General features: G+C 47.1%; 1 protein-coding gene and 1 long non-coding RNA gene across 5 annotated transcripts; both read right to left on the reverse strand.

The window, feature by feature from the left end:
- Positions 1-43: 43 nt before the first annotated feature.
- LOC121084839 lies at positions 44-3474 on the reverse strand. 3 transcript variants are annotated; one of them, XR_005826874.1, is made up of 5 exons: positions 3394-3425; positions 2861-2929; positions 1778-1890; positions 854-937; positions 44-311 (listed from the first exon to the last, which is right to left on the reverse strand). It is a non-coding gene; the product is annotated as an uncharacterized LOC121084839 (long non-coding RNA). The 3 variants fall into 3 exon arrangements; XR_005826876.1 differs by having other exon boundaries at positions 2804-2929; positions 3394-3413; XR_005826875.1 differs by lacking the exon at positions 2861-2929 and having other exon boundaries at positions 3394-3474.
- Positions 3475-7079: 3605 nt separating this feature from the next.
- Positions 7080-11884, reverse strand: TCF24 (transcription factor 24). Of its 2 annotated transcripts, XM_040588089.1 has the most exons (3): positions 11306-11884; positions 9814-10220; positions 7080-7193 (listed from the first exon to the last, which is right to left on the reverse strand). In XM_040588089.1, exons 1-3 carry the CDS (start codon positions 11442-11444, stop codon positions 7080-7082), a joined length of 660 nt encoding a protein of 219 aa, XP_040444023.1. In that variant the 5' UTR covers positions 11445-11884. The 2 variants fall into 2 exon arrangements, with proteins under 2 accessions (XP_040444023.1, XP_040444022.1); XM_040588088.1 differs by having other exon boundaries at positions 7080-10220.
- Positions 11885-18543: the final 6659 nt, after the last annotated feature.

The following is an 18543-nucleotide window of genomic DNA, read 5'->3' on the forward strand; positions in this document are numbered from 1 at the left end:
TGCCACCACTAACATTATAAACACTCACTTAGACAAGATGACACAAGTTTTAACCCTTGATTTATTCAATTTTGATCAATTTAATTGGTACACAAATATTCATACTAAGTTCAAAGTGTCCACAAGGCCACTTCCCCTTCTAAAGTAACACTCTCCCCTGAACTTCATTAGAGCTTTATTTACGTATTTTCACTGAACAGCTACTCTCCTGCCTTACTGCTGAATCAAGCAGTATTTCTGAGGAGCTGGCAGGGCCATGAAAGCATTTCCAAGTGCATTAGAATTCCACATTTCAGGATGCTGTTTTCAAGCTAACAAAAAAAAATATTCAAAATAAGTTAGTCAGTTTTCTGTAATCTTATACAAAATTATTTACTTTAATGGCATTTCAGATTTAAAGGTACACATCAAAAACTGGTCAGATGGGTAAACATCTAAGATTTCATCGTTTGCTGGTGTTTCATCGCCAGCAAAATTAGTTCTAGAATAGACTTAAAATAGAATTTCTTTATAAATAATCACTATTTTTCACAAGCCACATTAAGGACTGTATAGCCTTAGAAAAAAATTTCTGCAAGAGCACAACTTGTTATCCTTACCTCTCCCCAGTTTCTTCCCTGATGTTTTAAGCAAAAGTTAGAAGACTAGTAGCAGTACCACAAGTAAAAGACAGCAAAGTAGTCCAGAAGTGTCCTTGGCTAACAGGCCACACCTTCAGCTGATGTACGCCAGCACTGTCCCAGACAGCAAGTGTGGCCAGTGCAGGCCTTCAGCAGCTAGCAGTACAGCTTACTGGACCTCCAGGACTGTAGTGCTCCAGTAAAAAACAACTTAACGTCTTTAACACACTTACTTCTAGAAGTGGATGGAGTCTACTGTTGGTTGCATGCTGCCTACACAAGGCTCGAAGCCAGTGGGTCATCTGATGTCATAGCACCTTTAAAAGAATAAATATTTAAAATGAGAAACAATGGTAGCAAATCAAACTGGGAAAATCCTACTAATTAGCTGGCACATCAGATGCAACACTGCTCATCATAAAATTCAGTTGGGTAAACGGCAAAGAGTAATCATCATTATGCCAGCAACTGGTTTCCTGCTTGCAGGAAGACTGGTGCAGGATTTTCCAGGTATCAAACACAAGGGCATCTGTTAAGCTTGTCTGAAGAGCTGCACTTCTGTAAACTAAAGTAGAACCTTCTTTTTAACTGTTAAACACAGAATGGATTCAAGATGGCCAGGAACAAGATAAAAAAAGCTTTCTTTGGGTACTAAAATGCAGGTCCCTCACTGTAGTTACATTCAAGCCCCAGATACCAAGTACCTTTCTAGAAGTTAAGTTTGCTGCCATAGATGCCTTTGTTTCTGAAACATATTTCAACAGATATAGTTAAGTGCCAGCAGGGATGGCAACTGAACACATTATTTTTAGTCACTTCCAACTAGCATCTGTTAATTGTTCAAAGCAGAAGTCTTATTTCTCTGCCCAGTTAAAAACTAGATACTTTGATACTTTACAAACCTCTCCCCACTCCCCCACCCCCAGCGATTCCTTCAGGCTTCTTGGATTGTACCTGTTTTGTTCTGGTGAACAAATCTTAAGAGCTTTTATCTGTCATCATACTTTTTGTTAGAATTTCAACCTCTTAACCCTACATACAATCATAGCCCATTGTTCCACCTGTAACTTTACAAGCCATAAACCCGCTTCGCAACTCTAGATTGAGATTTCAGGAAGCTTTCCTTGGTATTTTTAAGTACAGTAAGAAATAATTACTTCCATAGCTCCAGAATTCATGTGACACCTTTCTGCTTGCAAGGTAACAGTGTGGCAGAGTCCAGACGGAAGATTCCCAAAGCCAGTAACAAACTCATTTCTTCACTTCCTGCCTAAAGCCATGAAAAGAAATAAAAGATGTTTGATTCTGAGAACACCACTGCTGAGCTAGTAGCAGAAAGCATCAATACCTCCTTGGGGACAGTAAGCCAATCACAGAAATATCAATGTACCAGGCAACCTCACTGCTGGCTTTGTCATTACCTGGGGAGAAAAACTACAGACGGCATCAGCCGAGACCGGGGTTAAACAAGAGGCACGGCTGTTTTACCTAAAGCAAGCTCCAGTCTGCAGAATGACTGATTGCAGGACTATTATGCTGCTCCTAATGAACAGCAACAGTCGCTGGGGAGAGTACCACCCCAGCAGGGTACAGCCTTTAACCCTAGCTCACGTACTGCGCTCTGGGGAACTTGCTGACATGTTTTCCTATCAGTTGAAGGAAGGTCAGCACTTATAGTATGGTCCTGGCAGGAGAGCATTACCACAGGGACCACAAAGACCCCTGGGTCCTGTCCCTGCCAGAGCCTGCTGTTTTGGATCCATGCCTACAACCCAAAAAGGGCAGTCAGGATCACCATACAACACTTACCAAGATTCCCCAGAGGAAAGAAAAGGTAATTTATCTTTAGAATTAGGACATGCATTTGCCGATGAAAAGGATTCATCATGAAAACCAACTCTTTTGATAGCCCATCTGTCATTCCTTTGAAGACCTGATGAACCAAGTTAACTCAAAAGTAGCCACCACAGCTTGCTGCTGGAGTGGCACATAATCATTAGGTCCACCTTAGCCTCACAAGGCACACACACAGCTCAGACAGCCTGCATGGCTAGACAGCATCAGCTCAAACTGGGCAATCCAGCATCCAGCCTAAGCCAGCTGCTGGTGCGCTGCTGTACACTGCTGCTGTGCTTGGGCAACCGAAAGACAGTGTAAGACTGTCACAGCAGCGTGGCAATCACCTGTCTGTAAAGCGATGGCTTGCACCGTTTAGAAAGTGCCAGCAATCCATCCCTTACAGTCTCCGATTGTATTGCTTTGAACTGTCAGGACTGGATTTCTTAAACAATAGGGGGCACAAAAAATTCCTGTGAAAAAGCGGACATCAGAAGTCACTCCGCTGCTGAAACGGGCATGCGCTTGCAGGGAGGCGCGGCTTGGAGGCTGCGCAGCACACCGCAGGCCGGGCGGCTCGGCCCCGCCGCCGGGGAGGCAGCCAGCGGGGGCCGCAGAGCCACCCGGCGCCGCGGGGCTACACTCGGCGGCCCCAGCTACCGCGCCCACACCGGAGGCTGAGGCGCGGATGTACAGCCCGGAAGCCACGAAGCTGCCGCACACGGCCAGACCCCGCTACCGCCCCGCCGCCAGCCGCTGCCGGGGGCGCTCGTCGCCCTCACGGGAGCCCCGCCGGCGGGCGCCCGCCGACAAAAGCTCCCGCAAACGCGGCCCGGGCCCCGCGGCACACCAGCCTCAGCCACCCCGCAACCCGGGTGCGGCGGGGCGGTTCAGCACCCCCCGCGCGGCGGCTCCGCTGCCGACCCCGGCCCCTCACCCGCTGCTCAGGACCGCAGGGCGCGCGAAAGAGCGAGCCCCCCGCGCGATGCCGTTAAGTAGGGCGCGCGCCAGGGGCGGGGACAGCGCGCGGCAGCGCTGCGCTTTCCGGCGGGGCGGGGCCTGTCAAACCGCGCACGCGCGGGCCGGGGCCGGGGTCGCGGTAGCGCTTGGGGGGCAGCGCGCCCCTCTGGCCCGCCCGTGTCCCCGCGCCTCGGCCCCCGGCCTCATGAGCCCCGGGGGGCAGCCGCTGTCACGGTGCCTTGGGTGGCGCTCGGGCAGGAGAAGCGGCGTCTTGAGTTGGGCAGCGGGAGGCCCGCAGTGGCGCGTCAGTACAGAGCGGTGGGCGAGGGGGCTGTCCCCCCCCAGCGCCGGCCGCGCTGCAGGAGCTGTGTCGGGCCGGCGGCGCTGCATCGGTGCTCGCAGTTCCGCCGAGCAGATGGAGTTTGCTCCAGGTGGACTAGGAGAGCAAAGGGGACCGCGGCGACGGAAGGGCGTTCGCTTTCTCTTTGGTGTGTCGTGCACACAGCGGTGTTCTTGTAACACGCGGTGGTTTCAACCTTACAGTGCTTCTCTTCACACTGCACGGCTATGTAGGAGTCAAAGCCATGGAAAATTCATCTCTTTGGTGGTGTCTGTGGCTCACACAAGCACAGTGAGTACTTTGTCCCGAAGGTCTCCAAGGGAGAGAGGGGTGATTGGCCGGGGGGTGTTAGGAGAAAGCAATATATGGCTGGACGGCACAGTGCTGTAGTTACAGCTGTGTATGAGGGCGAAAAATGTATGCATCGGGTTTTGCATAGGCACGTTATTTGCATATGGCTGCGTGAAGTTTACCTGTCCCATCCCCCGGAAGGAAAAGCTGTGATGACAATAAATTGAGGTTCGCTAACATCTTTTAAGTTACTCCGCGAAAAAAAAGAGTTCCCTTGGACAGCAATGTGTGAACATTGTAGAATTTCTTTGGAAACGCATGCACGTTTCCAGTGCCAAGTGTCAAACTTGTTTTTCAGTATACAAGGATATGAACTGTTCCTAAGAAACATTCGATCCAAACATCAGGTTTGAAGCAAATGGGTTCGGAGGATCTGTTTTGATCCTGGTGTAAATTTCTGGAAGAAGGAGTGCTTGTACTGGTTGAAGGAAATGGGTTGCCTAACCTGTTGTCTTGGTTCTGGTGGAAAAGGCATTAAAAATTTACAGCTGATGCAGAATGATCTGTCTCGGGGGGGGGGGGGGAAATCCCAGCTCATATATATGGGGAGATCTCAAGTGGAAAAATGCTGTTGTAGTTGTGGATGTACCTACTGGCCTTTAAAACATCTGTAAATTGCTGCTAAAGGCATTGTTGCATATGCGCCCACACCAACTGCAAACGTTGTGGGTACAAAGTAGCTACGTGTTTGCTGCTCCCCTTCTCTGGCTGCCTTCTGAGTATTGTAGATATTCCACCTTTACTGTAGTAAGTCTTGAGTAGAGGTTTTCTCCATGCCATCCATAAAAACTTCCCATGTTTTTAACCCTTATTCCTTTCCATTTTTCATGCTTACTTCATGGATAAGCAGTCAGAATCTTTCAATTGCATTTAAGAGAAGTCTTTAAAAACTGGGGGTGTGTGACTTCCCCCCCCCCCCCTTTTTTTTTTCTTTTGCTTGCTTTCTTGAATGCTGTCCCTTCCAGCTATATTATTTAAGAGCCTATGAAGTAACCATATCCTCTGTGCTAGGTAAGAGCATGCAATTGATGCAAAACATAATCACATTTTGTTTTTCCCACACAATTTTGTATGCACGATTCACATGCGGTTTGTTCTTATGATCGGATTGTGGCTACACAGTGGCAGTTCAAGGTTTGACAGTGACTTCTGGCTGAGGTTTTGCTTGCCCTTTTTTCCCTGACCGGATGCCATTCATTTAGATCTCGGTTACATGCAAAACTAGTCTGAATTCTCTGTGCTTCATTGTTGCTACTTGGCATTTGATCAGTCTAAAGTGTAATCTTTATCTTACATCCTCTTGTACAGCAAAGTACTCCGGGAAATCCTCACTGTTGTGTCACCCTTTCATCTTACTTAACTATCTTCACCTTTACAACTCCTTCGCATGGCCTCATTAAAAGTCCAAATACAAACAGCTGTCCTAATAATAAGAGGTTGTGCTAACCACTTTTTATTACTATGGAAACTAAGTACAGTTCTTTAAGAAGTCACTCTTTATGAGTAGCTACTTGTCTATGCAAACTGCCCTTCTCTAAGGTTTGGGTTTGTGTTCCCACAAAATGCAGTAGCTCATGGACTAGTGTTTTAGCTATGTCATTATCTTCTAAATAAACCACTTACAATTGTAAGTAAGAAATATATGCCTAGGAGAAATAAATACATTAATTGTATTTCAAATATTTTAAGTATGTTTACTAGTTAATAGAGTAATCTTCTTAAAAAGCTCAGAATCAAACTCTTTCTAAACGGTACTGGACATGTGCCGTGCACCTCTGAAAGATGTTGTAATTCTGACTCAACACTGATACCAATAATTTTTTTTAATATATATAAAGGTAGTTCTTGTGAGTATTTTTGTTTTCCTTTTTCCTAGATATAATTTTAAAATTTAAACCATGAAGTCTTCAGAGATAAGTTACAAAAATGCAGAATATTACTACTAGAAACTGTCAGTCCTGTACAATGAGAAACTGACACAGATTTTGCAATTCTGTAAGTATATAACGTCCACTGAATAATATTTAATAAAATGTTTACATCAGCAATAACTATATGAGAAGTACAGTGTTTTACAGAACAGATACATCGGATGGCATTTGTGCATTTAGTTCAGGTTTTCTTGCCTAAATATAGATGTTTAAGTGAAAAATGTACTACAAACAAGCCAACTCTTTGGGTTCATATGCTTCAGTGCGCAAACCTACTAAAAGACAAGATAAATGAACCTTCGTATCTTGAGCAGACAAGTAGCTGTAGTGGGGTAACACTTAAACACGTTAAAAACTCCATAATGTGCAACACAAGTGTATGGATCAATACCAGCAATAATTAACATACGGAGCAGTTTGTGTCTGTTGCAGATAGTGGTGTATGTATGCAGGATAGATTTAAGCACATTATTCCTTGAGGTGAACGTGCATCCACGTTTTCAGGAATAGCTACATACATTTAAGATTATCCAAAGGATGAAGCCCTGACCTGGCAACTGCCGCTGGTGGGAATTCTGCCATCAGATTCTGCAGTAAAGAAAGTGCATGTGATATTTCGATTGCTATTTTTAGACTTGCCCTTTGCTTTTCACCCAAGCCAGTACTGTGCCGTACTTGGCCAGTGCTGCATTGCTCCTTCTCTCCCCTTTCTCACAGTGTCCCTTTCCACCACTTGTCCCGGCAGGGACAAGGTCACCTATTCTGCCAGCAGCTCTGCCGTTGTGGCTGCCTCTCGTGTTGGTGCTAACAGGCAGCTGCCTTCTCCTAATTCCCCAGTTCAGATTTCAGCAACCTCCTCTATGATAGAAACCAAAGATACATCACATTAACTTAATGAGGTATTAATTACATACAAGAATCAATCCCTTCTCCTCTACAAACAGTATTTCAGGAATTATAGTTTGTCTGTAGATACGATTTTTTAACTTAAATATATATATATAAGGTGTAATAAATATTTTTTTTAAGAGAGAAGGGAGATTAGATTTGTGAAGTTGATGACGTTTCTCCTTGGTTTGCGCTGTCTCCTTGTGCCGAGTGAGTCAAAAACTGTCCTGTAGCTCCAATGTATAACCTGGAACGCATTGGCCACTTCTGCAAGAGAAGAGACAAGCACAGTGCTGAGACACCTGGGACCTTTGCAGTCTGAATGCAGTTCTCAGCAAAGCTTTAAATGTTGACAGACTCACAATACAAGAAAACAGGAAGCTGTTGCCATCACCAAGAAATGCCTGTTTTGTCATTTGTTGGAAGATGTTGCTAGCTCAGCCTGGGTATTTTCTTTGGTACCTAATTGTGAGGCACAGCTCCCAAACACCCCATGACCCAACAGGCGGGAGCAGGCCATGCCGATCAGCCATCGTAGCACAGTTTGTACCATAGGCACTCTGTTAAAATAAACCAAAGCATTCCCCTTTACGGTGCCAGGGGTACAGCAGGGATACACCAGCACCTGCAGAGATTGCAGCCCTGTGTGCTTGCCCATTTGTGCTGGCTGGCCACCACCACACCAACCGCAGCACAGGGGCTGCTAAGAGCTGCGCGATAAAGAGAGAATTTAATATAATCACTCCTCAACAGTCTTCAGCACTGACAACTTCTTGTTCTTTGTCAGCTCCAAAGATTTCAGATTAGACTATTCATCTTTCCATTCATTGATTATTGGAATCATCAGTTAGACTGGCATTAAATATCTATTCTTATAGCTCATGTTTCTTAACCTGAGCAAGTTAGTTACTGCAAACGGCCCTGCAGTAAGTGTGACTCAGCTGGGTGCCCTTCTCCTGGGAGGAAGCACTCAGCTCCAGTTTGGTGTGCTGATTTCATTATTGGAGGTGCATGTTTGAAAAGACAGCTTGCCGTAGCCCTCCGATGCAAAAAGACCTGTAACACAGCCAGCATGTTGTTCCAAAAGAATACCATTTTTTTAAGACACTTTTGGGAACAAGCTGGCACCTCTCCTGTGGGGAACAAAAAAAAAGCACACTCTAAAAACTAGAGGGGCTTAATACTGCAGTTAAACCTCAGCACTTTTACTTAAAGACACAAAGCAGCTGCATATTCTCATTTGGAAGGACCATACGATCTCATTCAGTATTTTTATTTCAAGTGGAATGTTACCAGTTTGTCACCAATAAGATATCTGGATCCAAAGTCATTAACCATATTTTTGTTTGGTGTACACACAACTGTACTTGGATACTTTACTTTCCTCACTATTTGTATTTACTCTGCTTATATATGAATGTAGTTAAAGTCCTTATCTGTACTGGTTGTCTCATATCCTGCACTTTGGGGTTTTTGAGGCATGTACTATGATTAGTCTGTGACACTTCCATTCTAGTGCCAACTAAGTTTAATTTCCTACCAGGAATATTAGAAAGATTGGTTAGATAGAATCTCAAAACTACACACAGGTAAATGGCTCACAACTAAGATCATAAAAAGTAATTGCTTAAATGAATCCAGCATTGCTGTATTCCAGTAGCCTGAGAAGTGGGCATCCGAATCATTTAACTGCTGTAATAACTATTTGCAAGTATTTTTCTGCCAGTAATAGTTGGCAGCTGATAAAAAAAGTACCGTAAGAGACCTGTGTCCTTTCACTCTGACCAAGAGAACTAACAGAAGCAATTTGTACTTATTTTGAAATACACCACAATATTTTATCTTAAATTATAGCCATCTCCTAATTGATTTAAAGGTTTTTCTTTCTTAATGAGCCTGCTAATCATTTCAGTGGCCTCAGAAGCCTGTGTTCACATCATGATATTTTTAGGGCAACCAACACTGTGAACAAGAAACTTTCTGTGAATTAGTCACTTTATAGGAATTAGAGATTACTTCACAAATTAATCTTAATTAAATTATTCTGAATCCATCAGACTCTTAAGGGAAAAAAAAAAAAGAAAGAAAAATAAAACACCCCAGTGCTCCAGCTCACTCCCCGAGACCAGAGCCAAAGAAAATACAGCTTGGTATTTGAGTCCCATCAGTCAGCGAGCAATGCATTTGAAAACAGCTTCCAGTCCCAGGTCCTCTCCAAGAGGAGTGCCCCTTTCTCGTCCCCTCTGCATCACCATGGTTTTGGGGGTTTGTTCGTTGGTTGGGGTTTTCTGTTTTATTTGGGGGGGGATTTTTTGGTTGGCTTTGGGGGTTCTTGGTTGTTTTTTTTCCCAAAGGAAAAAGCATATACCAACTAGACAAAATAAACGGATCAGAAAAGCACTTTCATAGAAGGAATTAACACGTGGCCAGTAACTAATGCCACTTTCCATACCTTGGCTGCCTCAGCAGGACAACCAAAGCAGGCCCAGCCATGACTGGGGTCGCTGCCATGGGACAGCACATCCCCTCAGCCACACACATCCCCTACAGCGGGTTCTGATGGGTTTGGCGGGGGATCACCAACATTTCCACGTAGGGACAGAGGTGTTGCCTTCTGCCTTCACTTCCAAGGGACCAAGTCCCACTGGGTTAGGACCTACGCTTATTTGATGTCTTTGTGCAAAGTCCCTGAAGCTGGAGGGACAAAGTGCCAGGACACTTGCATCACAGCCCTTACACCTAGACGGGATGGTTAGTCTAGGCAGTCTTTTCATGTATTAACTCTAGCAAGGTAAGCAAGCATGACATCTTTAGATTCATCTAAGTATCGAAGACCAATGTACTTCTTCACCGAAAGAAGGTGGCAGCTGCTCCTCAGCTCTCCTACCTTGACAGGGTGGAGGTATCCATCCCCTCTCAGGGTACCCAAGCCCTCTCCTGGTGACTCTTCCTCATCCTGAAGGCTGCGAGTGAGGTGTGCAATATAGGTGGTGGCCAGGAGGAGTACATCCAGCTTGGAGAGCTTGGTGTCGGGCGGCACAGAGGGGAGAGTCTTCTGCAGCTCGAGGAAAGCATGGCGCAGGGTTTGAACCCGGCTGCGCTCTCGAGCGGCATTAGCGGCAGCGGGTCTCCCGGGAGGCCCCCCAGCCCGCTGCCCAGCCACCACGGGCGGGCAGGAGTTGCTACCAGCAGCAGAAGGCAACAGGGAGCTGGGCTCTGCGCCTGGGCTGGAGATCTCGCTGCGCTCAGCTAAGTGTCCACAGTCCATCGGTGACTTCCCTGGCAGGGAGGGTCCTGCAATCATCAAGAGCATCTCTAAAGCCAGCTGCTGCGCTGCACCAAAGCAAACGCTTTCTAAAGACACAGATTATCAGAAATGCAAGTGCTGCCCGTGTCAGGAAAAGCTGGGACGCAGCTGTGCAAGCTGCGTTCCTGCCCCTTGCTGACAAATTTGATATCAAACACAGGTACAGGAACAGAAATTAAAGTCTTCACAGAGACTGGTATTTAGGTGTTTGGGGTTTTTGGGGGTTTGGTTTTTTTGGTTGGTTTTTTTTTTTTGGGGGGGTGGGGGGTGGGGTTGAACAGTATTACACAGAGCACTTTCTGTCACTCATAGCCCAGACTACTGAGAAAACCCAACAGGCAACACTGAGCAGCACTGCCCCAGTGGTTTCCATTTACAACCAACTAAAAATTAGGCTAAATGCAATTTTTTTTTTAAATCCTAGAATCATTTAGGTTGGAAAAGACCCTTAAGATAATGGAGTTCAACCGTTAACCTAACACTGCTAAGTCCACCACTAAACCATGTCCTCAAGTACCACATCTACACATCTCAAACATATTATTTCTATAATTCAGGATGTGGGACTGTCTGTACATTTTTTATTCAGCTGCCATCATTTTATCAACAGTCTTCTAGGTGATCAGTGCTCCACGGATTACAGAAAGAAAAATACCATTTTCAGATGCAGCAGTGAGTGGAGCCACAGTACATGGTACTGACTTTTTTGAAGGGAAAAACTTGGTCTATGATTTTAAAGGATCAGGAGCAGACTTCTGTCCTCCCAATTCTAATGTTACTCAAACATTTATTTCCATGCTTATCCTTAATCTTCTATATTTTCAAACTTTAAAAGAATCTTGTAAGCTGTATTTTGGCCATTGGGGGGCAAGAGAACCTTTTGAAAACAACAGCAAAAAAACCCACTTCGGAGCAAAACTGAAAAGAACAACCACGGTGTCTTTTCCCAACTTTCAGAAAGTCAGCTCTGCCTGCAATAAAACTCACAGTCCTTTAATTTATTCAGTTCCACAGGAAAATGCAATTCAATCAACGTTCCCCAAAGCGCAGCACTTCTTTGCTGGAATAATACCTGATCCTGTTGTCCTCAGCCCAGCAGCCCTTCGAGGTGTCTCAGATCCCAGCTCTCGCGTGTCAGCAAGCAGCTGTTTCTGTGATGGCCCAACTAGACAACAAGGGCAAAAACAAGTTACGAAAGCTTTCAATTTCATTCAATTACAATGTAATTTTAAAAATGTAAATATAATTGATGCACTCAAATGATGAAAGATCAAAATTTACAAAAATCAGGCCTTGATTTTGCAAAGCATTTCAACCACATGCTGAAGTGGCCAATAATGGCAAAAAACGCAAGACGATGAACACAGTCAACGATGTCTTGCAGAGAAGAGGAAAGGTTTCTAAATAATGCTTTTTGGAATGCTCTAATGTGATGGTATTTACAAGACATTATTACTTTGGGTGGTTTATTCTGATAAATTTGCTGTTAATCTGGCTTACAGCGTTTTCTCAGGTAATGTTCTCTTAAATAGCAGTACAGTTTAGATTAAAATGATTTGTAAAATACTCTGTGTGCATTATAACTGTAAACCAAAGGAACAAAACCTAATTATTCTTTTTTATTGTGATATTTATAACCAATAAAAAATAAAACTCACATTAAGTCTACATGTGCTTGTCTTGAGTGAGGGCTGAAAAATGGTCCTTAAGTTGGCTATTTCTCTTAATTTAAAATAGAAAAGGTCCCATGTGCTTGCTTTCTTGGTATTTTCTCGTTGTGTTAAGTCACAGTCAGATCTGGATGCATTTTAGTGGGGAAAAAAATAAAAAATTATTGCTATTGCACAGTCAAGACAATCACAAAAACTGGCAGAAGAGTCTATCCTTTATGTTTATCAGCAGGATTTCTCATTTGCCACCTCACTGAAATCCCACTGAAACGAGGAAGTATTCCCCGATTACTAGAAAAATCCACATCACCCAAGGATACAGACAGACTGGGTTAGCAGGAATACCTGCTCACCCACTGAGGTACAGGACTAAGGCTGGTTTATGCATAGTTTTGATTTTGCTGTGTTGGTGTATAACCAGATTTAGAACACTAATGACTTTACGTGACACACAGTACACAGAAATGCACATACCTAAAAAATTCATTTCCTTGGACACCCCTTGGAGTAGGAGCTTCACATCTGTATCAGATGAAATCCTGGGCCTATGGGAAGGGGGGGGGGGGGGAGGCAGTATTTCAGCTGTGGAAGTGTGGTATTTCACTCTGATTTAATAGAATCAGCATCAGATTTCCCATCAAATGCATACAGCAAATAGCCCAGGAAAATCCACAACATAGAAACACAGGTATGTGCGCACAGGTAGCCAGAACACGGTGGTTCCCGTGCCACGACCATGTTTGTTACGCAGCGGGGCTGGGGAGCACTACCCCTCACCCTGGCGTGGTCAGGATGCATGCTCGGTAAACCAAGGAGGCACCCAAACATCTCGGTCCAAAAAACCTGTTGCTGAGAACTGAAGTAAATAAAATGCCTCTGGGCAACACTCAGTTTCCATGTAATCTCCTTGATTATTTTTTTTTTAAAAAAAAAAAAAGAGGTCTGGGTTTTTTTTTTTTTTAATTGCAATAATTTTTCCAAACATCCACTTGGTGCCTGGCATGCAGGCAGACCTGGAAACGGGTATGCTAGTAAAAGTATTTATATTATTTCTAAAGCATTTTTATCGCAGCATTTCTAACGCTGGCAGATGCATTCATGTTTTTATGTGACATTACAAAGACGCGATCAGTTTGAAATCTAATTAGTTTACCAAAGAAAGCAGCACAACACGTATTTCAGTCCTATATTCTGTGTGAACGAGATGGCGATGAAAGCAACCTGCCCACACGGACAAGGAGACGATCGAAAACGCCAGCGCAGGGTGCGCGAACTGGAAAGAAACGGGCGGAAACCTCAGAGAAACTTGTTCCCAGCCGCTTCAGGTGTTCCTCGGGGGGGCGGATGTAGTGGATCTGTGCCGGTTCGCATCGCTTTTACGAAGACCTTGCCCTCTGCCTGCCTCCGGTAACGGAAGAAAATACTTTCCCCGGAGCCGCGGAACAGGGCGCACCAGATCCCGCCGCTGCGCAAGGATGCGCGGCCCCGCATCTCCGCATCGCGGCCCCGCATCCCCGCCCCGCGGCTTCCGAGCGACCCCGCGGCCCCCAGCCAGGGGTAGACTTACCGCTCCCGCCCGGAGCGGGTCGGGTCGGGTCTGACCTGGCGCGGTGCGGTGCCGTCTGGTCTAGTCCGCCCGGCCCCGCGGCGCCGTTTATAAGCCGGCGCGGCCGGTGGGTGCGGCGGGGCTGGGTTGCACCTGGCCGCCGGGCTCCCCCCGCCTGCCCGGACGGCAGCGCCCGCCCCTTCCCGGGCGGGCGGGTCATTAATCACGGAGCTGTCGGGGGGCGGCATCGCTTCACGTTCCCCCCGCCCCGGCAGCGCCCAGGGGCCGCCCCCGGTTCCGTGCGGGCTGGGCCGCGGCGCTCGCCCCGCACACGCTGTTTTTCTTGGGATAAAGTCACGGGTTTGCTGGAGGGGAGTAACTCAATCGCTGGGCTGGGGGCTCCGGCGGCCGTTCGTCAAAGCCCGTCCGCTCTCCCGGCTCCGTCGCCGCATCGCGGGCTGGCGGAGGTTCCCGGGGAGCAGGGGGTCCCCCCGGGGGGTGGGAGGTCGCCCCGGCGAGGCTCCGGCCGCGGGGGCAGCGGGTCGCGGCTGCCCGGGCGCCTCCGGTGGGGGACGGACCCACAGGCGGGTCCAGACGCGGCCGGGCCGAGGCGTGACCGGGCGGGCAGGGGGTGACCCGAAAGGGAGCGGGGGGGGCGATTAACATGTAGTACCGTTAATGCGAAGGGACAGGCAAAACAAATAGCGGGGCGTATAGAATTAGCCCAGAACAACATTTTGAACGAAGCCTGATGGTGCGATAACGGGGACACAATAAATCAAGCCTCGGGAGCAGTAGGAAAACAAAGTCTGAGCGATTCGTTACCGGGTTTGCAGCCAAGACAATTAAGGACTTAATCCCTAGCGGTAATTGGGAGTCCCGGGAAGGGATGACCTGGGGGCGGGAGGGACGAGCCTGGTGAGGACCCGGCGGGGGGCGGCGCGCAGGGGGAGCCGGGCACCTGCCTTCAGCCCAGCCCGCGGGGCCTCTGCGGGCCCCTGCCCGGGACCGCCCGCCGGCCCCGGGGGCAGCGTGGAGCCCGGCCCGGCGCCACGGCCCGAGCGCGGCACAGCGGCACCGAGGGGGGCTGGCAGGAGCTGCCCGGCGGCAGGACCCCCGGCCCCGGCCGGCCCCTTTGCCCGGTACCCACAGCCCCGCGGAGCCGCCTCTGCGGGGGCCGGGCGGCGGGGGCCGCCGTCGGGCGGTTCTGCAGGAGGTGGCTGAATACCGAAACGCTGCCGCGGCGCTTACCGCCGGCAGCCTCGCAGGGGCCTCCGTCCCTCCGCCGGGGCCGCTCTGACAGAGCTACTCGGCCGGTATTTACCGGGCCGTGATGACGGGCCTCGCCCGCAGCAGGGCCGGCCCGCGCCGGACGGTGCCCAGAGGAAGGGGCATCGCCCGGCCGCGCCGCGGAGGCCCTGGCACGGCGGCCCCTCAGCCCCGGGCTGCCCCGCGCGGGTCCGACCGCTGGAACCTTCCTGCGGCGAAAACGTCTTGGGAATCCACGGGGCAGACCCGGCCCTGCGCGGCCGCCCCCGGGCGCAGACGAGCGGTCCCTGAGCACGTCCGTACCCTCGCGCTGAGCACACCCTGGCTGGCACCGCGGGGCGACACGGCAGGGCCGGCCCGGGACCCCCGGGAGCCGCGGGACGTGGCCTCCAGCCCCGGGGCCCTCTCCCGCTCCGCAGCTGCCAACACGCGCTGCCGGGGCTCAGCGCCGGAGCCTGGGGACCGGCCCTCCCGTACCCCGGGGGTGTCCCAGGGCCGCCTGCCCAAGAAAGGTCTGCGCAAACAGGGCTTCTGACGAGGCTGCGGGACCCTCCACCACGTTAATAACGGGTCAGTGTGGCAGAGGGCTTCACCGTCGGTGTCCAAACCGCCCGAGACTTCCCAGCCACCCTAAATTAGCAGCTCGCGAGCGCTGTGCTCTTCTTCTTTGCTCTAATGTAATTAACGACACAAAATTATGTGATTTTTTTACTTTCCCATTGTACACACACCAAGCTGGGCCTCAGCACGGGAAATCCAGTGGAAGGAGTTGGACAAGAAGTGGTGGAACCCCATTACTACCTTCTGACAACTCCAAATCCAGCTTCCTGCAGAATGCCGTCGGAGAGACTGCACGGTGAGATGTGAGTGGGGTTTGGAGAAACCACCCTAGCTGCTAATGCTGTTTCCAAAGAAGAGGTGCTTTGGATATATTAAAAAAAAACGAACAAAACCAAATGGATGTGAAGGTAGACATAGTTGCTCTTTGCCCCATCAAGACTTTCTCCCACCAGAAGACTCCTCCCCCGTTGCGGTCACAAAGAGATCCAGTGCTTATTTTCTTCTATCAACCCACCATTTAAGTCTAAAGTTGTAAGGAGCTGCGGCAGCTGTTTCTTCTTTCCCAGAGAAATGTCTGCGAATTACTTTCCTGCCTTACCTTCCACAGTACATTTCAAATCTGAGAAACACCAGAGTCGCAGAAAAGCCAGATTTCTAGACTGATTTAGGTAAGAAAAAGTTCCACCAGAGACAGCGATGTTTTTCCAGGTACACTTTACTCCCTTAATGTCAAATTATTTTCTGGTTTTACGGCTACAATTCAGTGTGAACATTCATGGTGTTTTGTTCTTGTTTGTTCGCTTTGTCCCGTTCTCATTTCTGTATAAGGCTTTCACAAGCAGGTTTGCTGGCACGGTGAAGCGTGGCTGTTGGTGCTACTGACGGACTAGCAGAAATGTCACACGTCTGAGCAGAACAGTTACGGCGCAGAGCCACACACGGTTCCTGGTCAGGGCCCGCTGATTCCAGACGTAGCGTGGGAGCAAATCAAAGGTGCAACGCAGCCATAGGAGAGTAAAACTAGGTGCAAATTCAGAACTTCTGCTTTGTGGGGAAACTTCAATATTTCATAATGGGAGTGCATTCCAAATCCAAACAAATATTTTAAGTTTCCAACTTAATCCTTTTTTTCCCTTGCTTCAAATGTCATGTTGTCAGTGTGTTGTAGGACCACAGCATATTCTGCAGTTATGTTTAATATGTTCTATTACAGTGTAGCAAAATGCTTCTTACTGTATTTTCTGAATTACTAAAGGCAGAGCTGCTTCTTAATACTGGAATACCAGAAGACAGCAGCGCCTCTCCAGTATGAAATAAGCAAGATTTTAACATTGAAAAAGAAAAAAGGATATTTTAAATTTCATCTCTCCTTCCAAATCTGCTGATCAAATCAGTTTAGCTTTCAAAAATGTGGTATGAATCAAAGCTCCATTTCGAATTACAATTTTTGTGAACATTTTCACTAACAACCATAAAACAATCAGAAAGTTCAAATGCTGTCTCTTACCCCCATTTAAAATTGTCCTCTCTCCAGATTTTTCCATCCATTCATACATACAAATATTTTAAAATAAATGTTTTTTTAAAAAAACCACAAAATTTTCAGAGGCAAGTTGCAAAAATGAAGCTTAAGTGAGTTCAGTGTTCCATTCTCCCAGCTACCACCAAGAAGCATGCATTTTTCTCAGTAATAATTACTTTAAAATATACTAAAACACGTATCAGAAGGGCTCAGTTCTAGTGTGTGTGTGTACACATAAGTGTTAGAGCATAATATTAAGGTTTTGTTTTTTCCTTAAAGACTTACGAGTTACTGACATCCCACCATAATTCCATTTCATACCCACACATACTTAAGGGAATACTTCTAAACTATTCCATTGCAGATCACAAGAAAGGTTTCCAATTTGGAAGGGTCTCCATTAGCTCAGTTGTTCTCACTTTAAGAAAAGAGAAAGGAAAACCAGGGTGAAGGATGAGAACCCCAAGAGAACTGCTTCAGTTTTCCCTTTGCTAGCAGCCATGTGAGAAGCGTGATGTTGCAGCCAGTGCGAGCGAGCCAAGCGGGAGCCGAGCAGGGGAAGAGCTGGCTTTGCTGGAGCTGGAGAAGTGTGAATGTTTATGCATCAAATGACAGCGTGACTGATGGCACTCAAGGGGAATCGCAGACTTAAAATGCAGGGGTTTACAGCAGGCCAAAGAATGGGACTGGGTATACGTGTATGGAGTTGGGATGTAACCAGACTATTATGGAACATAACAAGTGAGAGGGAGATTAGACCCAGAGAGAACGAGACTCACTCTGCTGTTTCACCAGTGGAAGACTTTGATAGAGGTTTGCTTTAGCTAGACTGAGCTGCTTGGCTGCAGGATTCTCTGTGTGAAACCCCACAGCCTGCATTGTACAGGGAATAATTCATTCAGGCCTTAAATATTTTATTTAATGTACAAGAAACGAAAGTCTTTCAGCTAGAAATACTCAAACTATAAAAAAGAAGTCATGCTCTAGCTGGCTTACACAGCATAAACCACATCGAGAAGTAGTAAAAATCTGTTAATTGTTTTTAAATGAGTATGTGTAAAGCAGAGGGCAGTGTGAGGTGGCACGGTAATGCCATGCTATACAGATCAGGAGGTGACTTCCCAACGCACTGCATTGAGCCAGTAACCCAGCATGCTCACCAAAAGTATTGACATCCTCCTCTTGGAATTGCTAAAGCAGCGACTTTTTTTAATGTGTGCTTCTCTGCCTTCCTTGGCCTGCACATGTTGGTGATGGCAGCTAAACCAAGAAGTACCGTGCTCAGTTAATACTAATCGCAGTAATGGACTAATAATGACAGCTACACATCAGGGCTTTATTTGCTGGTTTGTATTTTCTTATTTTGAAGGCAAAGGAGTCATTCGTTTTAACAGAAGCAACTGGCATCTCAGGGTTTAGTACCACTTATTTACTACCTTCGTTTTGGAATTCTGTTTCTTGAGAATGAAGATAAAGATCCTGTTATTCAAGGGGAGAATGCATGCAGGAGTTAAAATTTATTTGATTATCTTTATCAAAGGGCAATAAAATATAAATGGTAACAAAATACACAAAACATTGAATGCAAAAAGACAGATCCCGATTTCCTTATTCAGGAAAAATTCCTTTCTCATTTCAGAGAGGGTCTCAAGCATAAGATGCTGAGCTGACACTGATACAGTGAAACTCCATTAGGAAAGGTTTTATTTCAGGGACAATTCCTTTGGACCTTCCTTTATTAC

This window comes from Falco naumanni, chromosome 3 (assembly GCF_017639655.2).
Source record: "Falco naumanni isolate bFalNau1 chromosome 3, bFalNau1.pat, whole genome shotgun sequence".
Lineage (NCBI taxonomy): Eukaryota > Metazoa > Chordata > Aves > Falconiformes > Falconidae > Falco > Falco naumanni.